The 18,995-nt window shown below is 28.3% G+C and overlaps 3 protein-coding genes across 6 annotated transcripts in view; 2 read left to right on the top strand and 1 right to left on the bottom strand.

The window, feature by feature from the left end:
* Positions 1-23: 23 nt before the first annotated feature.
* On the bottom strand, positions 24-4,278 carry LOC123261578 (integrator complex subunit 6). The gene is made up of 4 exons (XM_044723247.1): positions 3,615-4,278; positions 2,979-3,296; positions 2,726-2,906; positions 24-2,659 (listed from the first exon to the last, which is right to left on the bottom strand). The coding sequence occupies exons 1-4, from the start codon at positions 3,729-3,731 to the stop codon at positions 141-143; spliced, it is 3,135 nt and encodes a 1,044-aa protein (XP_044579182.1). The 5' UTR covers positions 3,732-4,278; the 3' UTR covers positions 24-140.
* A 2,095-nt stretch (positions 4,279-6,373) lies between these two features.
* Positions 6,374-11,632, top strand: LOC123261577 (thyroid adenoma-associated protein homolog). The gene is made up of 13 exons (XM_044723246.1): positions 6,374-6,540; positions 6,625-6,814; positions 6,886-7,026; positions 7,122-7,760; positions 7,846-7,952; positions 8,041-8,959; positions 9,034-9,309; positions 9,400-9,603; positions 9,692-9,882; positions 10,013-10,583; positions 10,662-10,821; positions 10,900-11,153; positions 11,225-11,632. The coding sequence occupies exons 2-13, from the start codon at positions 6,653-6,655 to the stop codon at positions 11,564-11,566; spliced, it is 3,966 nt and encodes a 1,321-aa protein (XP_044579181.1). The 5' UTR covers positions 6,374-6,540; positions 6,625-6,652; the 3' UTR covers positions 11,567-11,632.
* Positions 11,633-12,799: 1,167 nt separating this feature from the next.
* Positions 12,800-18,995, top strand: part of LOC123261576 (uncharacterized protein CG43867) — a 40,591-nt gene continuing 34,395 nt past the window's right edge. For all 4 annotated transcript variants that reach the window (XM_044723242.1, XM_044723239.1, XM_044723240.1 and 1 more), the window contains exons 1-2: positions 12,800-13,093; positions 16,219-17,469. In XM_044723242.1, the coding sequence (XP_044579177.1) occupies positions 16,516-17,469 (954 nt within the window). In that variant the 5' untranslated portion in view covers positions 12,800-13,093; positions 16,219-16,515. The remainder of the gene's footprint in view (positions 13,094-16,218; positions 17,470-18,995) is intronic.

Genomic DNA, 18,995 nt, shown 5'->3' with positions numbered 1-18,995 from the left:
TCCAGAAAAAAAAAAAATAAACATATTTTATAATAAGTCAACAACTATCAACACAATCTCAGTGTAAATTACAAATCACTCTGGAGTGCGCATATATAACTGTACATTTGAAAGATAATTAAAAAAAAATAATAATAAATTTAGTTCATCTTATTTGCACCATTGTGATTTATTTTACAATTCGTTACCCAACCATCTTCTTGAATAGAGCCCAAATAATCCTCTAAAAGTTTTGCTAAAGTTCGGCGTTTAAATCGAAGTGATTCTTTCACAATATCACGCACAAAGGCAATTCGAATGTCTAGAGTTCCCTTAACTTGACGTATATGAGAAAATAAAGTAGAATAATTAGTTCCTCGTTTTCTTACTTCTTTATGTATAATCTCTCTAATTGAAAAATTATGTTTTCGCACATCATCTAATTCTTTTTTTGTTAATGGTCTTTCCTTTTCTGATTTCACATCGTGCTTTTCATCAACGTGATTACTTAGCCGATTTTCTTGTTTAATGTCAATAATACTGTTAATATTATCATTATTTACATCATTATTTGTTGTTACATCATTATGCTCTAATTTGACTTCGATTTTTTCGTTTTTTATTTCTGGTTTGATTAATTGAATATTATTAGGTGTAACTGGTACTAAATCAGGAGGTGCTTCATTATTATGTTCTGATGTTTCATTCGGACAAAATTCGAAAACAGGCAGTGTTGTTGATGTTATATCCGAAAGTCCATTTGTTAATTTATCGGTTGTACTGTTAGTAGGTAGAATTGAATTGGATAATGTTGGAGTTGGTAGATTTGTAGAATTTAAAATTGTAGACATGTTAGGTGAATTTACATCCATTGGAGTTGAAGTCGATCGTTTTGGTTCAGCAACTTGAGTCCAAGGTAAAGGCGAAGCAGAAGGTGACGGTGACGGTGATACATATGATCGTCTCCGAATTATATAATCTTTTGGAATAGGCCCAGGCTTTCTTTTATTCGCCGATGGTCGAGAGAGAATAGGACTAATATTATTTACACTGCTATTATCCAAAGACCGTTTAAGGCTTTTTGAATTCGATGTTGATGGTGAAATTCCCGATGATAAAGAATTACTGGATATATTGGATGGCGAAGATGTGGAGTTTAACATAGATTGATTTCCAGGTGAAGAAGAGTTAGATGCTGATGAAGATGAAGGACTTCCAACCATATCCATATCTGCTTCATCAACCATCATGCGTTTATCAATTTTGAATGGATTGCCAAACATATGTTGCCTTACAGGTGCACTTTCAATTTCTCGAAGCGGTGGCGTCATACGTTTAAGATACTCTTGATAATTACCCATTTGAGCAACAGGCATCGAATGAACATAATCGTCATCTAACAATTTAGTGTGCATCAATCCAGGTTGAAGGAAATTGGCCCTCATCCGTACTACTTGGTCCAATAAACTTTTTCTCGGTACATCAAAAGCATTTCTATAACTGTGAACTCCACGTTGTTGTTGTTGATTTCTTACAAGACCTACAACAAAACCACCAAATTCATTCAATTGATCACGGAGTCCTATAAATTTGTCTTGAAGTAAAGGATGAGAAACTAAATCCTTTTTCAAAGGACTTCGAGGAATCACACGAATTCCTTCCGTAACAGGTGACGTAGTTCCATTAACTAAAAATTTATTTGCATTGGCATTAGCAGCTTGTTTCGATATCACTTCAGTACATAGTCTGTCAAATTCGATTTTTGCTTGATTTTTCAATCGTTTCAAGTAATTTAGTACGCTGTAAGACAAAGAGTTGTCTAAATTATCTGGAATGAGGGTTTGAGCTAAAGGTGCTGGCGCACCCATCCTTGTTAAAGCTCTCCTCAAAGATGCAGCATAATAAGTAGGCATTGTCCTTAAATAATTTTGAAATTGTGTCCTCCATTCATTAGTTGGTTTCAATCTGTGCACCTTAAATAACTCCTCAAGTAATGGTAACAATACCGGATAATTATAAGGCATAACAAAGAGATTAACACAGGTGAGATTAGTACTAGCTTTCAAATAACCAAAAGGATGTCCAACTTCACTTGATTTATAAGAATTAGCTACAAATACTTGCCAGCAAGTTGTTGGTTGTTTTCTAGCTAATATATATTGGGTCAAAGGACTTGGTTCGAGTTCATATTTATCAAAAGGCAAATTTTCAATAACCATTGGCTCTTGACTAGTACAAGTAAATTTAACATTGGGATGCGCAGATCTTGGTGGCAATGAACTTGCATTTAAATCTGGCCAAAAACTTTCGGGAATAGGCCAAAAACCAACGGCAAAACCTTTTTGCGCTTGTCTTGGTACATAAATGAGCCTACGACACGAATGCCAAGCTGTATTTCCTACTGCTACTGGAATAGGTAAATACTGTGATTTTATTCCATTAGCTGTGGTTGATGAGTTCTCATCATCATTTTCTTCATCTTCTGGTTGTACTACTGGCTGCGGTTGCATTGGTTGTTGTTGTAGAGTCAATTGTTGTTGTGATAAAATTTCATTCGGTAAAGGCGGTGGATCTGGACCTATTTTTTCGAAATTGATCACAACACCCGATTGTACTTTCTGCACTAAAGAGTCAATACACTGCATCATCATTCTGTGCGACGTTATGCAGTATGAACGTCCTAAAAATTAAAAATAATCATTATAAAAATATAATACACTTTATTTAATTATAAAAGAATAATTACCTCCAGTAACTTCACACATTGCATCAATTGGTGAAGCGTCACTAGCCACTAAGCCGGTGTCTCTGTCAATCGCGGGTGTTCCCGAGAGTCTAAGCACTAATGAAAATAATCTCTGGTCCCATCTAAACGGTTCTTTGGTCAATTCCGAGCCGGGAATTGGTGCGTGCATAGGTAAAGTGAACTAAAAATAAAAATTATTATTAATATGAGCTAAATTAATATAAATAATAAATAATTTTATAAGATAAATTACATCTTGTTGAACTCCACTAGTAGTCGTGTATTTTCCACCATCTGTAATTAATACAATCACAGAAGGCTCCAAATAAAAGGGACATCTTCCTTGGCCGTATGTATCAATTCCTGTTTGCATTCGATTAATATTTAAAACATCAAGTGCATGTTTTAAAGCAGCACCTAAAGTAGTCAAGCCAACACACTGAAGGTTTTTCAATTCATTCATAAACGTGGCAAGATTTTCTTTCCATCCTGCTTTTATATTTTGTGGAGGATCTTCAAATGTTAAAAGCATGTATCTGTCACACCGACTTTCGGGTGACCTCTGTCTCACCTATAACATAAAACATCATATATTATATCAACTTTTTACCATAAAAAAATAGACAGGGTTAATTTTTTTTTTAAATGTTATTCACAACTAATAAACATGATATAGCTACGCATTAATATGTATATATATATATATATATATATATATATATATATATATATATATATATATATATATATATATATATATATGCGTGTACATTGCCACATATACAATACACATATGTATGTGTGTATGTATACATGTGTATGTGTCTATGATATCTATATATTAAGATTTACATGGATACATTTATTTATACGTATGTTGTTTTTATACCTTGACAAAAGTTTCAACTGCGCTTTTAGCAACATCAAGAAGTGTCGGGCGTCCTCCTAAATATGCCCTCTGATTCATTGATGCAGAAGTGTCGATGAGAAAGACAATTATGGTCATCTTTAAGACTTAGAGCGCTAACCCCGTGTATAAAATTCAACGATGCTACTTGCACTATCTCGTTTATACGGCATACCAACCGTGTATGACAAATATAATATATGTAATTTTTGAATAAATTATATAATGTTATATTCTAATTAAACATTTAAAATTACAATACCATTATTATTGTTACTTTTATTATTATTTTTTATAACGTATATATCGTAAAATTAATGGTTACTTGGGCAGACACCAGCCCTTGTTTCAATGCGTCCGTACGAGCCGAACGTATCAGTAAGAGTGAGTTCAAGAGAGTCCTATACTATACTGCCGAGTTTTGCTACACTTCACTCTACTACAATCTTCTTTCTTTTTTCTTTTCCTACGTATACCTACACATATGTTTGTGTAAATATATGCATGTACACTCGTTGTACCTTATATACATCACATACATTAACGACTCAACCAACAGTTTTTAATGTATTTCGGAGTAGGGATATGAGAATAGAAAATCTGATTGCTCAAATTCCACATCGCGTCAATTCCAACGGCTCCATTGTAAACTATCATAATCATTATTAATTTACCTTTAATTATATTTATTTAATATTGAAGCAAATAGGTTGAATTACAGCTACGTTAACAACATATTATGAATAAGTGGTAGTTACTAACTGTGAGGATTAGATTGATGAATTTTTTATTTTTTAGGTTAAGAAATTGATAATTTCATTTAAAAAAAAAAAAAAAAAAAAAAACGATTTGATCACTTCTACTATATAGTTTTTGAAAAACTCATAATTTTTAAATGACTTTTTTTACAGATGAAATTCAAATTACAGATTTTTAATGATTGACGTCGTACTAGTGGCAGGAGTTACACATGAGTCTGACTCATGTAATACAGAATTGAAATTGGATTTTTTACGCCTAAAACAAAAAATAATAGCTATTTACTTTTTAAAAATAGAATAAAAATCGGTTTTACAAAAATTTTGAAAGAATAAGAAAATTATTAATTGCTAATATTTTTCCTTTCAACTGTGAATAAATTATGGAAATTCGGGCCTTGAACATATTTTTTTTTGTTCATATATATAAGTATACGGAAAATATTTTTTTATTTGCTGTATAAAAAACAATTTTAACAAGTTAGACTCATTAAATGATTGTTAAATTCTATTAACGTAATATTAAAAATCTAAACTCTGAAAGCGTAAATTTAAAATATACATGTTTACAGCCGCTGTAATATTTTATAAAGTAAATTAATTAGTTTTATTTTCATACACCAACAAATAATAAACAGTTTTACATCGAGAACATGATAAAACATATAGATAAATATGTTTTATGTCACGAGTTGAATACTTCTGAGTACATTGTTTTGTTTCAAGTAACGACGTGGCAATATCCCATTTTTTTTAACCTTAGCTAAAATTAATTTTCTGTCTCTCAATTTATGCGATAGAAAAATTTACAGACTTGTTCTCATGTCTAAATGAATAAATACTACTAGTTTTCTGTAGTTTTACTATAGTACATAACGTGCTGTCGTTAATACCCCCTCCAACTATGCCATCCCGACATTGAATTGAGCAGCTTGTATAATTACATTTGTAAAATTAAACAGTCAATAAATTTTTAGTTTTTTTTTTCTTTTCATACTTGAACAAGTATCAAATACTATGAAAATTAAGTTAGCCGATATCTAAAAATTTTTATAATTTTTTTCTATTGAAAAAAGTTATTACAAAAAAATTTTTTTTAATTTACATTTGTAAAAAATTTGAAAAACTGTAAGTGCAATTTAAAAAAAATATTTTTTAGCTCTAATTTAATAATTGAAGCAAAATCCAAAAATTAAAAATGTCGGCTAACTTTATTATTATTCAAATACTTATATTTCACTGATATTCATTATTAGATCATAGTTTTTGTCATATAAATGTAAATTTATATTTAAATCTCTCGTTTATTCTATTCAACACGTAGAATTTGTCGGATGATGATTTAAATCCATTTATACCTCCGAAAAAAAAAAATTAAATTAATAATTAATTACAACAATAGTTACATATTGAGTATTTTGCAATATCCGTAATCTATGACCCATAAAATTATTTACTTTAATATATTTAATAATATCACGAATTTATTAAAGACGCGGGAGTTCGTATAAAACTACAGATTTTCAGAAAAACAATTAAATAAAATGAAAATGATTTAACGGAAAGCACTGTGGTATTATTAAGTACTTATATTAATTTAAATAAAGATAATTATTTAGAGTAACTGGCCTTTTTTAAAGCTTTCTTATCGAGCTTCCTGTTAAATAATTTTAGTTAGTCATCTCAACAATTTTGATATACGAGGATCCGTGTCTTAAGAAAAATTTCTGGTTCAGTAGAAGCTCCCGTGACTTTAAGATCATGCTCGACGATGTCTATAGCCATTCCGGAGTCCGGAGTGTACTAAACAAGCACATATGTATACAGAACATAAACTCAAAATAGATGAGTTCCTGTATAAATTTTAATTGTTTAAAAAACTCATTTTAATGAATATATTTATTTGTATAAATTTTAAACTATAAAGTATTTATATATATTTTTATAATTTGTATTTATAATTTTTTTGCACATACAAATATGTTGATTATAACCTCAATCTGAAAATTAAAAACCGGTTTTATTGGGTGTACATTTAAATTTATAAATCCATAGTTATTTAAAAATAATTTTAAATTGTTTCAATATATGAAACTATAAATATACTAAAATTGTTCATCAATAAAGAAATTATAATCTGATTAATTTTTGTAAGTACATGTTTCATTAATTATTTTAAATTATTAAGTAATTTTGAATTATTTAATAACTATATTATAATTTTCATTTAACAGGATAGAAAGATAAAAATCTTTGCTTAAAATGGAATTCAAGGAAATTATTTTGAGGCTTAATGAACTACGTAAGCAAAAAATAAATGGTGAACTAGATGATTCCGACCACTTATCAGCTGAACACATAAAATGGAGAAATGAATTAAGCTTTGATTTATTGGATGAATATATCAAACATTGTTGTGAAGAAGTATGTATAAAAATTGTAACATTAAATAATTATTAAAATATTCATTTTATTTATTAAATATTATTTTATAGATTCGACTCACCACACTCAGTCTTCTAGTTGAATCTAAAAAAAGCACTTTACGATTTTTAGAAAAAGAATTAAATATAATAATAGAGTTTATAAAATTCAATCTTGGAGAAAAATTTGAATTCGTTCCCGTTATCAAAAAAGTAATTATGAAACTTAATAGCCTTGCAAATTTTTTGAACTTTTATATTAAATATTTTTATTTAATAACTCATTTTTTTTGTTTCACTTTAACTAGGTATTTAAACGAATGAGTCAAAGTCTTGCTGTGTTTCGAAGAAATGTTATGCAAATTGAGAAATTTAAATTACGAGAGAAAGAAGCATGTGAAGATTTGGAGTTGTATCAACAACGCGAACTAGAGTATACAGAGCTAGCTAAAGAATCATTAAATTCAATAAATTATTATCGTTCATTTTTCTTTAACGTTCGCGAAGAATGTTTGAGTGGTACTCGGATCGGAGCAACTCATACACGAAAAAAAAATAGTTTGGGTATATTACAACTGCAACAAAACATTTTAGAAAACGATTTTAACGATATATTGTGGAATGTTGAACAAGTAAATAAATTATTTCAATGTTTATTACTTGATACGTATGAAACAAATAAAGAAGTAACTTTTCAAATATTGTCAAAAATTGATCCGGTTACATTAAATTTGACAAACTCAAAGAAAGTTGATGAAATGTTATACGTAGCAATAAATTTGGGAGATTGTATTCGACCACTTGACAGTATTACAGCATCTTATATGTTAAGAATTTGTTTTATGTCACCAATCATTAAAGAAGTATTAAAAAATTATCAGAAAAATAATCTGTATGAAAATGATACTTTAGCTCAGTTAATTATGGTTTTGCTTGAACATGCTAAGGTGAGTTTCTATTTTATGTATTACTTTTATACAATTTTATCATAAAAATTATTTGTAATTAATACTTCTCTTATATTTTATATAGATTTCTGCAAAATTAGCGAATGAAAATATTATTGATGCTGTTGCAAAACATTCCTTGTACGGATATATTTTTTGTATAAGAAAATTAATTTCTTCCTGTGATCTCAAGTAAGTTCTATAATCATTGATAATCATTAATTGTTATTGAAATGTCAATTGATTCGAGTAATAAATTTATTGAAATTATTTGTTTCAGAAAAGTTGATATTAAACTCTGGTCATTTATAATTAGTGATATAATAACTGTTAGTTTGGAATTATACACAGCAGTTTCCTCGGTAGTAAATAATTCTTCACCAGAAGGTCATTTTCCAATGGATCTTAATAAAAAATATTTGGGTGTTGATGGGGACAAATGTGATCTGATAAAAGTAACACCACAAATGGTTCTACTGTGCTCATGGCGTACTGTCAAAGAAGTCAGTTTATTGTTTGGCTATCTAATGATGAAATCACCGATTGAAAATGATAACTCAATAATAGGCTTATTGCCAAAACAACAAATCATAGAAATTGGAGATCATTTAGTTACGTTACTTTGCGAAACAAAGCATCGAGGTGCATTTGAACAAGCACACGTGGGGTTTGAACAATTTTGCACAAGATTATGGCGACTTAAGCAGAATAATTTGAATGAGTTACCTAAAATATGGTTGAATGAATTACTAATGGCCATCACTGGGTTATCGCCGGGAAATGCAAAATTATGCGCTACGCGGCGTAGTGCTGGTATACCTTTTATGGTTCAAGCACTGGTTGCTTCTGAACCTTCAATCAAAAATAAAACAGACGCTGTAGTTTTCAACTCGTTGATGAAAATTTTATTAGATTTAACAAAAATTCAAGATGAACTTGAATTATCTAGAAAAGCAATGGACATTATAGAAAAAGAAAAATTTTTTTCTAATCTCAAGATAGATGAATTAAAGAATTATTCTAGTGCAATTACTTCAGGAAGTTGTGATGACAATGTAACAATTACAGAAGTAAAAATGCATGTTTTGAATATATTACGTGCATTATTTAAACATGCCCAGCTACGAGATCTGTCTAAAATTTATTCTTCAAGTGGATTAATTGCTGCAATAAACAGTTATGATAAAAAAACATGGGCTGTAAGTTTAAATAATATTTAAAATGTTCAAATTATTTTTTTATAGAGCTCATTTTCGGAATTTTTTAATTTTAGGAACGCAATGCTGCGACATTATTATTCAGCGCTTTAATAACACGAATTTTTGGTGTACAAAGAACAAAAGATCACGTAAATTTAACAGTTCACAATAAAATGACTGGTCGAGTATTTTTTGAGAAATATCCAGAACTGTTACCATTTATGCTTAATCAACTAAATGCATACATCAATGATGATAGTAATCCAATACGACCTAGTATTCAATCAATTCTACTCCTCTTATCTCGATTGTATCTCACGTCGAATTTAGACACTAATTATGACTGGAAGGTGAGATCAATATATTTTCATAGTTGAACGAACTGTTATTATTTCTTCTTTTGTGTTCATTATTTTAAACAGATTGCTTTTATAAATTAGGTTGATGAATTCGTAAGATTAGTTTCAACATGTGCTAAAAGTAGAATATACACAACACGAGAATTAGCTGCTAGAGCTGTTGTACCTTTACTTACGGAGAGAACTGTTTGTTTATTTCTTAATGAGTTATTTGAAAAGATTAACATTGAAGCAAACAGTGGTAAATCATCACGCTGGAATTCAATACATGGCTACATACTTCAGGTTTGTTCAACATTTAACTTTTTATAAATTAATATCTCATTTTTTTTTTTTTTTTTTTTTTTATTAATCTTATCTTATTAATTATCAGGCTTTGGAAATTACGAAAAGCAGTTTACTCTTAACATGTAAATTATCTAACATACATTTAGCCGAATTCATCTCTAATTCAAAGTGGATTATTCGAAATGTTAGCTGTTGTAATAATAGATCAGCTTGCTATCCATTAGCAGCGGCTTATATTGATCTTCTACATGAATTTATGAATCTCTATAAATACAAGTAAGTTTATTATTAATAATATTCTAGTATTTATAAACTGAAACTTTCAGGTATCTAATTTTAATAACTGAAATGAATTTCGCTTATATTTTATTCATAAAAAAAGCTCAAACAATTTTTTTCTTTTCAGAAAAGAACAATTTCCTTTTTTATTATATCATCAAGTACTTCATGAATCAATAACGTATGTCAGTAGAAATCAATTGAAAAACCAACTCGGAAAAGAAAGTTTTGAATTTTCTACGGTTAAATTTTTTGTCAACTGGCAACTTAAAATAAAACTCAAGTATACTTTAGAAAAGAATGAATGGTTGAAAGTGTGGGGTAATATATTGTCCCATACTAATATTCAAGTGCAAATATTAGCTTGGACAAACATAATAGAAACTGTTTGTCGAAAATCTGAAGAATTTTCCATGGCCACACAAAATCCATTACTCTTTTTAGCGATTCATCGTGCTTGTGATGAATTGTATAAAGAAGAAATCGATCCAGATATACAAGATGCAATACAGGACTTTTTATTTCAACTAGACAATAATGATGACGTGAATAGCCTTAAAATTGATGAGCATTTATATTGTAATGTAATATGCCCAGCAGTTTTAAATACTTTTAGAAAAAATACATCATATAGTTCTAGTTTTTTGAGATTGTTTGGAAAAGTACTTGGCAAATCATTAGCCTTTTACACTAGTCAGGTATTTATCGTAATGATAATTATAAGGATAATACTTTATTAAATTATTAATCTATTTTTTTTTTTTCATAAATTTTAGCCTTCAGTACAAAGAAACATAGATTTTAGTTACGACTCGTATGAAATATTTTATAACAATTCTTGGACTAGTTCATCCGGACTTGATTCTAGATTAGCGATTGCTAAAGTAATGTCCGATATTTATATTGATACAACGATATTAGGCAATGAATATTTAGGTATGTATTATAATATTATACATAAATTAATTATTATATTAATATAATAATTGACTCTATCTTTTAAATACCGTACAGAACTTTTACTTGACTGGTGGACCATTTTATTGAAGTTATTAGTAGATGATAATTCACAAGTACGTTCGATGGCTTTATTGGCCCTATCAAAGATTGAATCATCAGATAAAGTTATAAAAAATTCCAAAGAACCACTAGAAATATTATTTGAAAAATTTTTCAATTGTATTTTAGACGATGGCGCAAAGTTTGCAGCATATTTTGTTTGGAGTCTTTCATTATCGGAGAACGATTTTGAAATGGATGATAGTGATGTAAGTATAAAATTAGCTTAATTATTATTTAGTAAATTAAGAAGTTATTTTAAATATGCATTTCATTATAGGTTTTCAATAAGTGTTACAATTATGAAGCGTATGAGCCGTTACGTATTTCCGATTTGTGTGGTCATTACTTAAAAGAAATAACACACAATCAATGGAACACTGAAACTATTTTTTCATCAAACCTACAACGATGGCTTAGCAATAAATTGAATATACGAGTTTCAGAATGTAAAAGTGCACAAATTTTAATTAATGTGTACAAAAATCGTCTACCAAAAGTCAACAAAACTTTAGACGATATATTAGATCCAACTTATAATGACAAATTAGTTCAAATTTTAGCATTTGAAAAATTTTTAACACTTATTGATAAAGATTATTGTTTTAACTCATGGAATTGATAATTTCCGTCAATTTGTACATTATATTTGTAGGCAATGTTTCGATTATTTTTTTTTTAATACATTTGTTACGATAAAAACAATAAAATTTTTATTAATAAAAAATTTTTAAAGTTTATTCTATTCTTATTTTTAATTTTTATTAGAAACTTTTTATATTAGTTTGAATTATTGAAATTCACAGATAATAATCTTCATGATATTTTCTTTTTGACAACTGAATGAAGTTTAGAACTGAGACGGTGTAGTAAACTTAGACGGATATTATACCCGCAATGTAAATTTTGTTGTTACAAAGCACAGGAAATTAAACTCTCAGAGTAGGATGAGGTGAAAACTTTATCAAGTTGTACTGATATTATTTGATTGACAATGTAATATAAAGATTTTGTATAGATATGGATTTAAAATTTTATTGTATAATTTACTTTTATTAAAATTATTACTATTCAACATAAAAAATATTTTCATTAAGATGAAATCGTATCAAACAAACTAATTTAATGAAGCTGCGTTTAATTTAAATCTCCTTCATTTATAAAATTGGGTCATCTTATTACTTAATTACTTTAAGAAATGCATCATTTCTTTTTGCATTTTAAATTAGTAGAAAATTATTTTTTTTTATACTCATAAATTTTAATTTAAAAAAATTTCTTATTTACAAAATATTCATACTAAAGAAAGGAGTTAAATATTTTTGCACTCATAACTTCTCGAAATACCGTATATGAAAAAAATAAGATCAAAAACAAAGTGTGTAATGAGCGTTAATGTAAATATACGAAGAGTAATACTTGAAGTTGAGGAGTAGTACGTGTATGAGGGTGTAAAGGAAAAAGAAAAAAAAAACTGAATAATAAAAGTAGAAAACGAGGAATAAGTGACAGGTAAAAAGCTCTAGTACAAAATTAAAGCATCTCTCAAGACGCTCCAGTTCTTTTTTGATGTTCATCGCGCGATTGTAGTGCCTATGTACTAGGAACTAGATCGTAAACAGGTACAGGGGGTGGTGTATAATGCTAAAATCAGCTAGTATACCTATATCAGGAGTCAAATTCAAAAGGGATATGATATGTATTTCATAGAGTTTTATTAAAATGGCAAAACGAAAATGAAGACTGCCACCCGTTATGCAGATCGAAATGGGAAATGGCGAATATAGGTATAAGATTGGATGTAGGGCGACGTAGAATGACAAGAGAGTCCGAGTAGTTGGCGCTTCAGTCGAAGCTCGTAGGCTGGCTCGTTATTATAGTCGTACATACATATTTTTAGAATAATTTCACGATTTCGTCTTGCTCGGTTTCGGTCGGTGAATAAAAGTGTGTTCATTTTTAAACTTTTTACACTAGTATTTATACAATTCATTTATTAATTTTTATGTTTATATTGTCATTGTAATAATAGCTATTCTAGTATATTTATAATAATATTGTACATATAAAAAGTAAAGGGTGAACGAACGATAACGATTGTGCGTGTAACATAACTAAGCATGGAGTTTTAGATTTATCCGAATAACAGGTGAGTTATTTTCATTTTTTATTAAAATTCATAATATGTATTTTTTAATTAATCTAATGTAATTATTTTTTTAAGATGATTTGTTTCTAGGCAACTTTTTATTTTATATCTGTCAAAATTCACTCCTGTTTAAATTATATCAACAACAAAAAAATTGTTGTTTATACGTCACAGTGTTTCGGAAACTGGAGATTACACTTTGTACCATATGAAAATTATTCTTATGCACAGGAAGTTTACTCACCTGCTGATTTTATTAGTACTTTATACTATTTTTTTAGTATTTACTTTAATGAGTTATAAGAATGTTTAGTAATAATATAAGCCTGGTAAGTCTTATATTGAGTGAGAACAAGTCTTGGAAATAGAATTGCGTATAGTTGATGGATTTTTTTTTTAATAAAGAGTAAGCTGCGTACATTTCAAGTATATAATTAGTAACTTTTGTAATTATTAATTACTAAAGAAAAATTTTGATAGATATTTTTTTCCGGCACATAGATATATGTTTTATTAATTCTTGAATCGGTATTGTATGTTTTATGTAGTTTATTTATCTTTTTCTTAGCTAATTATAGCGTTAATAATTAATTACGTTAGTTGAATTTAATCAGTCAATTTATATTACGATAGAAATAATTTATCATTATAGCAAATGCGTGTTGTATGTGCGTTGGCGTTACAGACAAAACGATGACATCCGCATGGTCATTATGACTTCTTGAATACATTAAATAAAAATAACTCGGTAATTAAATCAATATTACCAAATATTTGTAAGGATACATTATAAATTTATAATAATATTTATCGAAGTCGGGTTAAATTTATTTTGTATCAGGTGATAAATATAAAATTTCAATAAACTTTTCTTTCCTATTGATAAATTTCAATGAATGAAAATACAAAAAAAAGTATTTGAATGGAATGAAATTAAAAAAGGTTTATGTATATTTAAACTGTGATTGTTGAGATTCAATAATATTAAATTTATCATGAGATTTTAATAGAATAAAAAGCTCCTCGTTGTTTTCTACTTTTATATCACCGAACACTCCAGAATAAATAATCCTCCACTCGCAGTAATACTCTTTCGGTTGGTCTCTACTAACCTGGCCCCTTGGGGACACATAAATTTTGCGTAAAATTGACTGGAAGAAAAGGCATACATTAGCCCAAGGATCTGGTAAAATATAAATAATACATGATAGAGATGACTGAGAATCGTAAACATGAGCTAAGTTCACGGCGAAAGAAAATACACTCGATATTATTCATATAAAATATCAAAAAGATTTTGTATATTGATAAATTTTTATTTTTTTTATCATTTATGAATAAAATTCTTTTATAAGTCATGTTATGAAGATGACCTTTTAAAAGAAATCATAGAAAAGTAAAAAAATTTACAAATATATTGTTTAATTTTTAGCAATTTTGTATGGTAATTTTCAAAGTTAGTTTTAAATCTATTTATGATCATAACGAGCTCACGTCAGACTATTACACATGTAAATATATATTACGAGGTTGCACGTATCGCTTTTTAATAGAGTAGACTATTTGAGATGATGAGAAAAAATTCAATGCAAATGACTACCTATGAATATATAATCTTAATTATCTTTTTTTTTTTTTTTTTTTTTTTTTTTTAAGTTATTGACAACTTATTTTATTACTTTTTTCTTTATGATCTGATTTTAGTATCAAAATTTTTCTTTATTAAATGCATTATTTATAGAACTTACTCATATACTTTTATCGTTGTTGAATCTTTATTACATAAGACTGAATAGTTATTATTTTTTATTGTAAATTTTAAACAAAGTACTTATTTCGTTGGTAATCAACATAAAATTTTTAATTTATAAAATATAGAGTTATAAAATTTTCAAAATTCTCAAATTTTCTAGCTTTGAATAATATTTTTTTTTTTTTCTTTACAATTTTTATATTTTTAGTTGAGATAAAAGAAAAATATTTTCAAATATGTTTCTTTATATTAGAAGCAAGATCAGTTAAGTTCTTCTTAATATCCACCTATAAATTTTATAAACCATAAATATGTATATTCTTTATCTACTTATGTTTATAATGACTGTTATATTTGCTATAATAGTAACTTTTCCAACATCGTTTTTCATAAACTACTATAGAACCAAAAATTCTGATATACCACTACAACAAAATTCAATTTATTTAGAACCTAGTTCAAATAATGATTATTCAGATGAAGAAGTTGTAATCGTACAAAATCTAAAACATGCCTCTACATCAAATGATGATTGGGAAACTCAGGAACATAACGAAGTTCTTGTTCCAATACCATCTATTTCTAGAGAGCCCGTACCAATAGAATTACTGAGTGAGCAATTAGTAAATTTAAATAACCTTGATACTAGCAATAATCCAGTTGTTGGGAAATTCAATGATAATTTTAAAAACATTATTAAAAATACAATGAAACAAAATATTCAATATCTTTTAAGCGATAACAATTATGAAATACACTTATCTTATCCTGATGATTACGTCCAAGATATAGTTAATGTAATGGAGGAAAATAATGATACTAGTAATTTTAAAGACTTGTGTAATTTCGGGATTAAAATATTACAAATGCATTTAACTTCACAGAAGAAAAGAAAATTTTATATGAATTCATTGATGAATATTATAAAAAAGATTAATAAAATAATTGTGCAGCAAAATAATATAAATATACCAGAAAAATCCAATTTGGATAATGCTCTTTTTCGCTCGCTAATTTTATTAGCAATGTATGAATACATGGGATACAACAATTTAAATAAATTATCCACTTGTCATAATGCGATAAACTCTATTATCCATAATTTAGATGAATCAGTTAAAATGCCCTTTGATAAAGATATTCAATTTATATGTTTAACAATACCGATATTACTAACTGATTATTTGTATGACCGTCATAAATTTGATAACGAAATTAAAGAAGCTGTTGGCTATTTAAAAGAGACATTTGAGAAAGTTGATAATAAAAATAAATTCTACTACAGTTTATATGAAATATTCTCGAATGAATTGAATAAATAGTAAATAATTATTGGATATTTAATTAACATTTTTTTTTCTTTAAATTTCAGATTCCAACCATTCAAGTGATAATGAAAATTAAATAAAAATCGAGTCTAACAGCGAATAAAAAAAAAAAATACAATGAAATTATCAAGCATAATAAGAATAAATATAGAATCAATGAATATGATATTGATCTATCGTGAAACTCGGTGATTTCTTGACGGAAGACACTGAAGTTTTTAGAAACCATCTAAGTAATCGGAGAAATGCCAACGTAAACACTTAAGGAAATATCGTTAATGTAAGTGCATGTATGCGTGTATATATGCACGCGTGTGTGCGTGACAACGAGGAGGAGGGTGATGGATGACATACGAGGTTCTTCGGCAGGTCGCCGACTTTCGCAGATCTTCGATCCAATCGCCCGACTCGCCTCCGATTTCGGTTCTAGTTCTTCAGCTCCTTGCAGTCCACGTTTGGGTTTAAACAATAGAACTTATGAAAATGCCAGTGTTTTTGAGGCTAATAAGTCTCGAGGAAATAATACAACACCAGATAACCTTACCCACGAAAATACACGATTATTATCAAGACAACGAAGTGGTAGTACAACCCGTCAAGTATCTATATTACCGTCTAATAGATCCCAGCAATTAAATGATTCACCTGTACATTCTAGAAGCTTGACGTCAACTTATGTCAATGTACCATGTGATAATTCACACCATGGACGTAGAGATAAATCCTTTACTGATAATAATAAAAGTAATATTGGGTATATTGAGCTCAGATCTAAAGACAATAAGTCTCATTATCACGGTGTAATGCCACCGCCTTTTAGCTTCAGCTCTGAATCAAGTGGCTGCGTGGAATATGCTGATAAAAGAAATTTATACGAAAATAAATCGGATAATTTTAGCACGTATGATAATTTTGAAAATGATTCATCGTCAGATGCATCTTCACCTTTATTTGAAAATATCGGTGGCGAGGGTGGTGGTTCCTCATTGAGTTCAAATGTCGACAGGATATTGTCGGCATTTGGTGGTAGTAAACAACAGCAATTTCGTAGAGCATCAATTGATCGTGATGTTACCTTCAATTCATCAATGTCACCGGCAACCTCTGCTAGTGACGAACCGAGAGAACGATTTGATGGTAGAAATACTGCTTACTCGTCTTCGAAAAGTTTTGATGCTGGTTTTTCTGCTACCGTAGAAAATCTCAATTGGCAAGAGAGATGTTTAGAGTTACAGATTGAACTTCATCGAAGCAGAAGTCAAGCAACCAGAGTACGTGATATGCTACGGCAAAAGGTAAGTCTATCGGAGAAAATAAATTAAAAACATTTTTAATTCATAAAGAAATTTTTAAATGAGTTGAGTAGCTACTCTTAAAAGTTTAAATGGTTTTTTCAAATATTGAAGATATTAACTTACGAGGAGTTGCCCTTGACAACTCGGCCCAATCTTATTATTTTTAGCTATCAATTTAGGACTCTTTCTGTGCTAATTAGTTACTGAAATTAATGCGGAATTACAATCGGTTTTTCCGAAAGCAATTAATTATAAGTAGCTATTTAAAATGTCAAGTGTGATTTAGAACTCTATTCCAGTGTGTTATGTTATACAAAAACCTGCATGAGACTGAATTAAAAAGTTTTTTGAGTTCTGTGGAAATTCATTTGGTATTTACGCGAGCAACTAATTAGCAACTAAATTCCTACTTCGTTTTATGAGTTTTGATCACGTCATGAAAAAGTTAGCATTGTTTTAAATTTTTGGGTTCCTATGATAGCTAATAATATTAATTTTAGCAATTAGCACATAAAAAGTTAAATTGACAGCTTAGATAATATTATTAAGCTGAGTGGTCAATGCCATCTTGACGTATGTAGTATATTAAGTATCCTCCGTCAACCCATTCAACTCAAACTTTAATTTTGCAAGCAAATTTTTTATACTCGTGAATAATTTATCATCGCTGGAATTTAAAAATATTACACTTTTCATCCGATTAAAAATAAAAAAAGTTTCGTTTTTTATTTTTTAGAAGTAAATGCATATTTTCATAAACAACATTTTTTATCGTAATAATGAAAGTACGTTTTTTTCGTTAAGTGAATCTATTTTGTTTTTTACCTATTTGCTGTTCAAAACATACACCTGGTTATCTTGACGTGAGTGCTTTTACTCACCCTGATATGCTTTTTTTTTTTTTTATGTTTTTTTAAGCTTCCTTTGGGAGCTATCACTGAGATATTTGATCCGTGACAATGCAATGAACGGTAACATTTGAGCCTGTCTCTCATCGGGATTACTATACATTTTCATTGTTGACTGACCGTATTCCAACAATTTATTAATTCAAAAACTTTTGTCTTCGATCCCATTTATTTATTTTTTTTATGAATTTCGGTTATATATTATTATAGAATAAATGATAAGAAGACTAAAGTATACTGAGAAATAATTTATAGTTGATTATGATATATTTCGATCCTTGAGACTAAATAATTATATGCGTAGTCACGTTGAATAAATTGACATTGGCTATGGATTAAAATGAGATAAAGCACGTTAAAATAACCGCTCTTATTTTTAGATTTGATATAAATTTATTTAGCTTATAACAGACAATTATTGTCTTTTTATACTAACCAAATTATTTTAAACTATTTTAAAAAAATTTTTAATAGTTTATGAGCGAGATTTAAAATTCTGTTACATAGTTACATAGTTAATGAATCAATTGGAATATTAACAAATAATGATTATTTTTACTCGAAATGTTATTATCGCTAATAATTTTTATCATATAAATAAATCATTGATGAAAAAAA

The sequence above is a fragment of the Cotesia glomerata genome, linkage group LG3, assembly GCF_020080835.1.
Source record: "Cotesia glomerata isolate CgM1 linkage group LG3, MPM_Cglom_v2.3, whole genome shotgun sequence".
Classification (NCBI taxonomy): domain Eukaryota; kingdom Metazoa; phylum Arthropoda; class Insecta; order Hymenoptera; family Braconidae; genus Cotesia; species Cotesia glomerata.
The sequence above is the reverse complement of the archived record's forward strand: the minus strand, read 5'-3'. Positions and strand labels throughout refer to the sequence as shown.

Excerpts from the sequence above, each read along its gene's own strand:
- LOC123261578 (XM_044723247.1), bottom strand. The coding sequence starts at position 3,731 with ATGACCATAATTGTCTTTCTCATCGACACTTCTGCATCAATGAATCAG. Across the intron at positions 3,297-3,614 it reads CAGTTGAAACTTTTGTCAAG|GTGAGACAGAGGTCACCCGA; the intron begins GTATAAAAACAA and ends TTTATGTTATAG. Across the intron at positions 2,907-2,978 it reads CTAGTGGAGTTCAACAAGAT|TTCACTTTACCTATGCACGC; the intron begins GTAATTTATCTT and ends TTTTATTTTTAG.
- LOC123261577 (XM_044723246.1), top strand. The coding sequence starts at position 6,653 with ATGGAATTCAAGGAAATTATTTTGAGGCTTAATGAACTACGTAAGCAA. Across the intron at positions 9,883-10,012 it reads ATGAATCTCTATAAATACAA|AAAAGAACAATTTCCTTTTT; the intron begins GTAAGTTTATTA and ends TTTTCTTTTCAG. Across the intron at positions 11,154-11,224 it reads TTGAAATGGATGATAGTGAT|GTTTTCAATAAGTGTTACAA; the intron begins GTAAGTATAAAA and ends ATTTCATTATAG.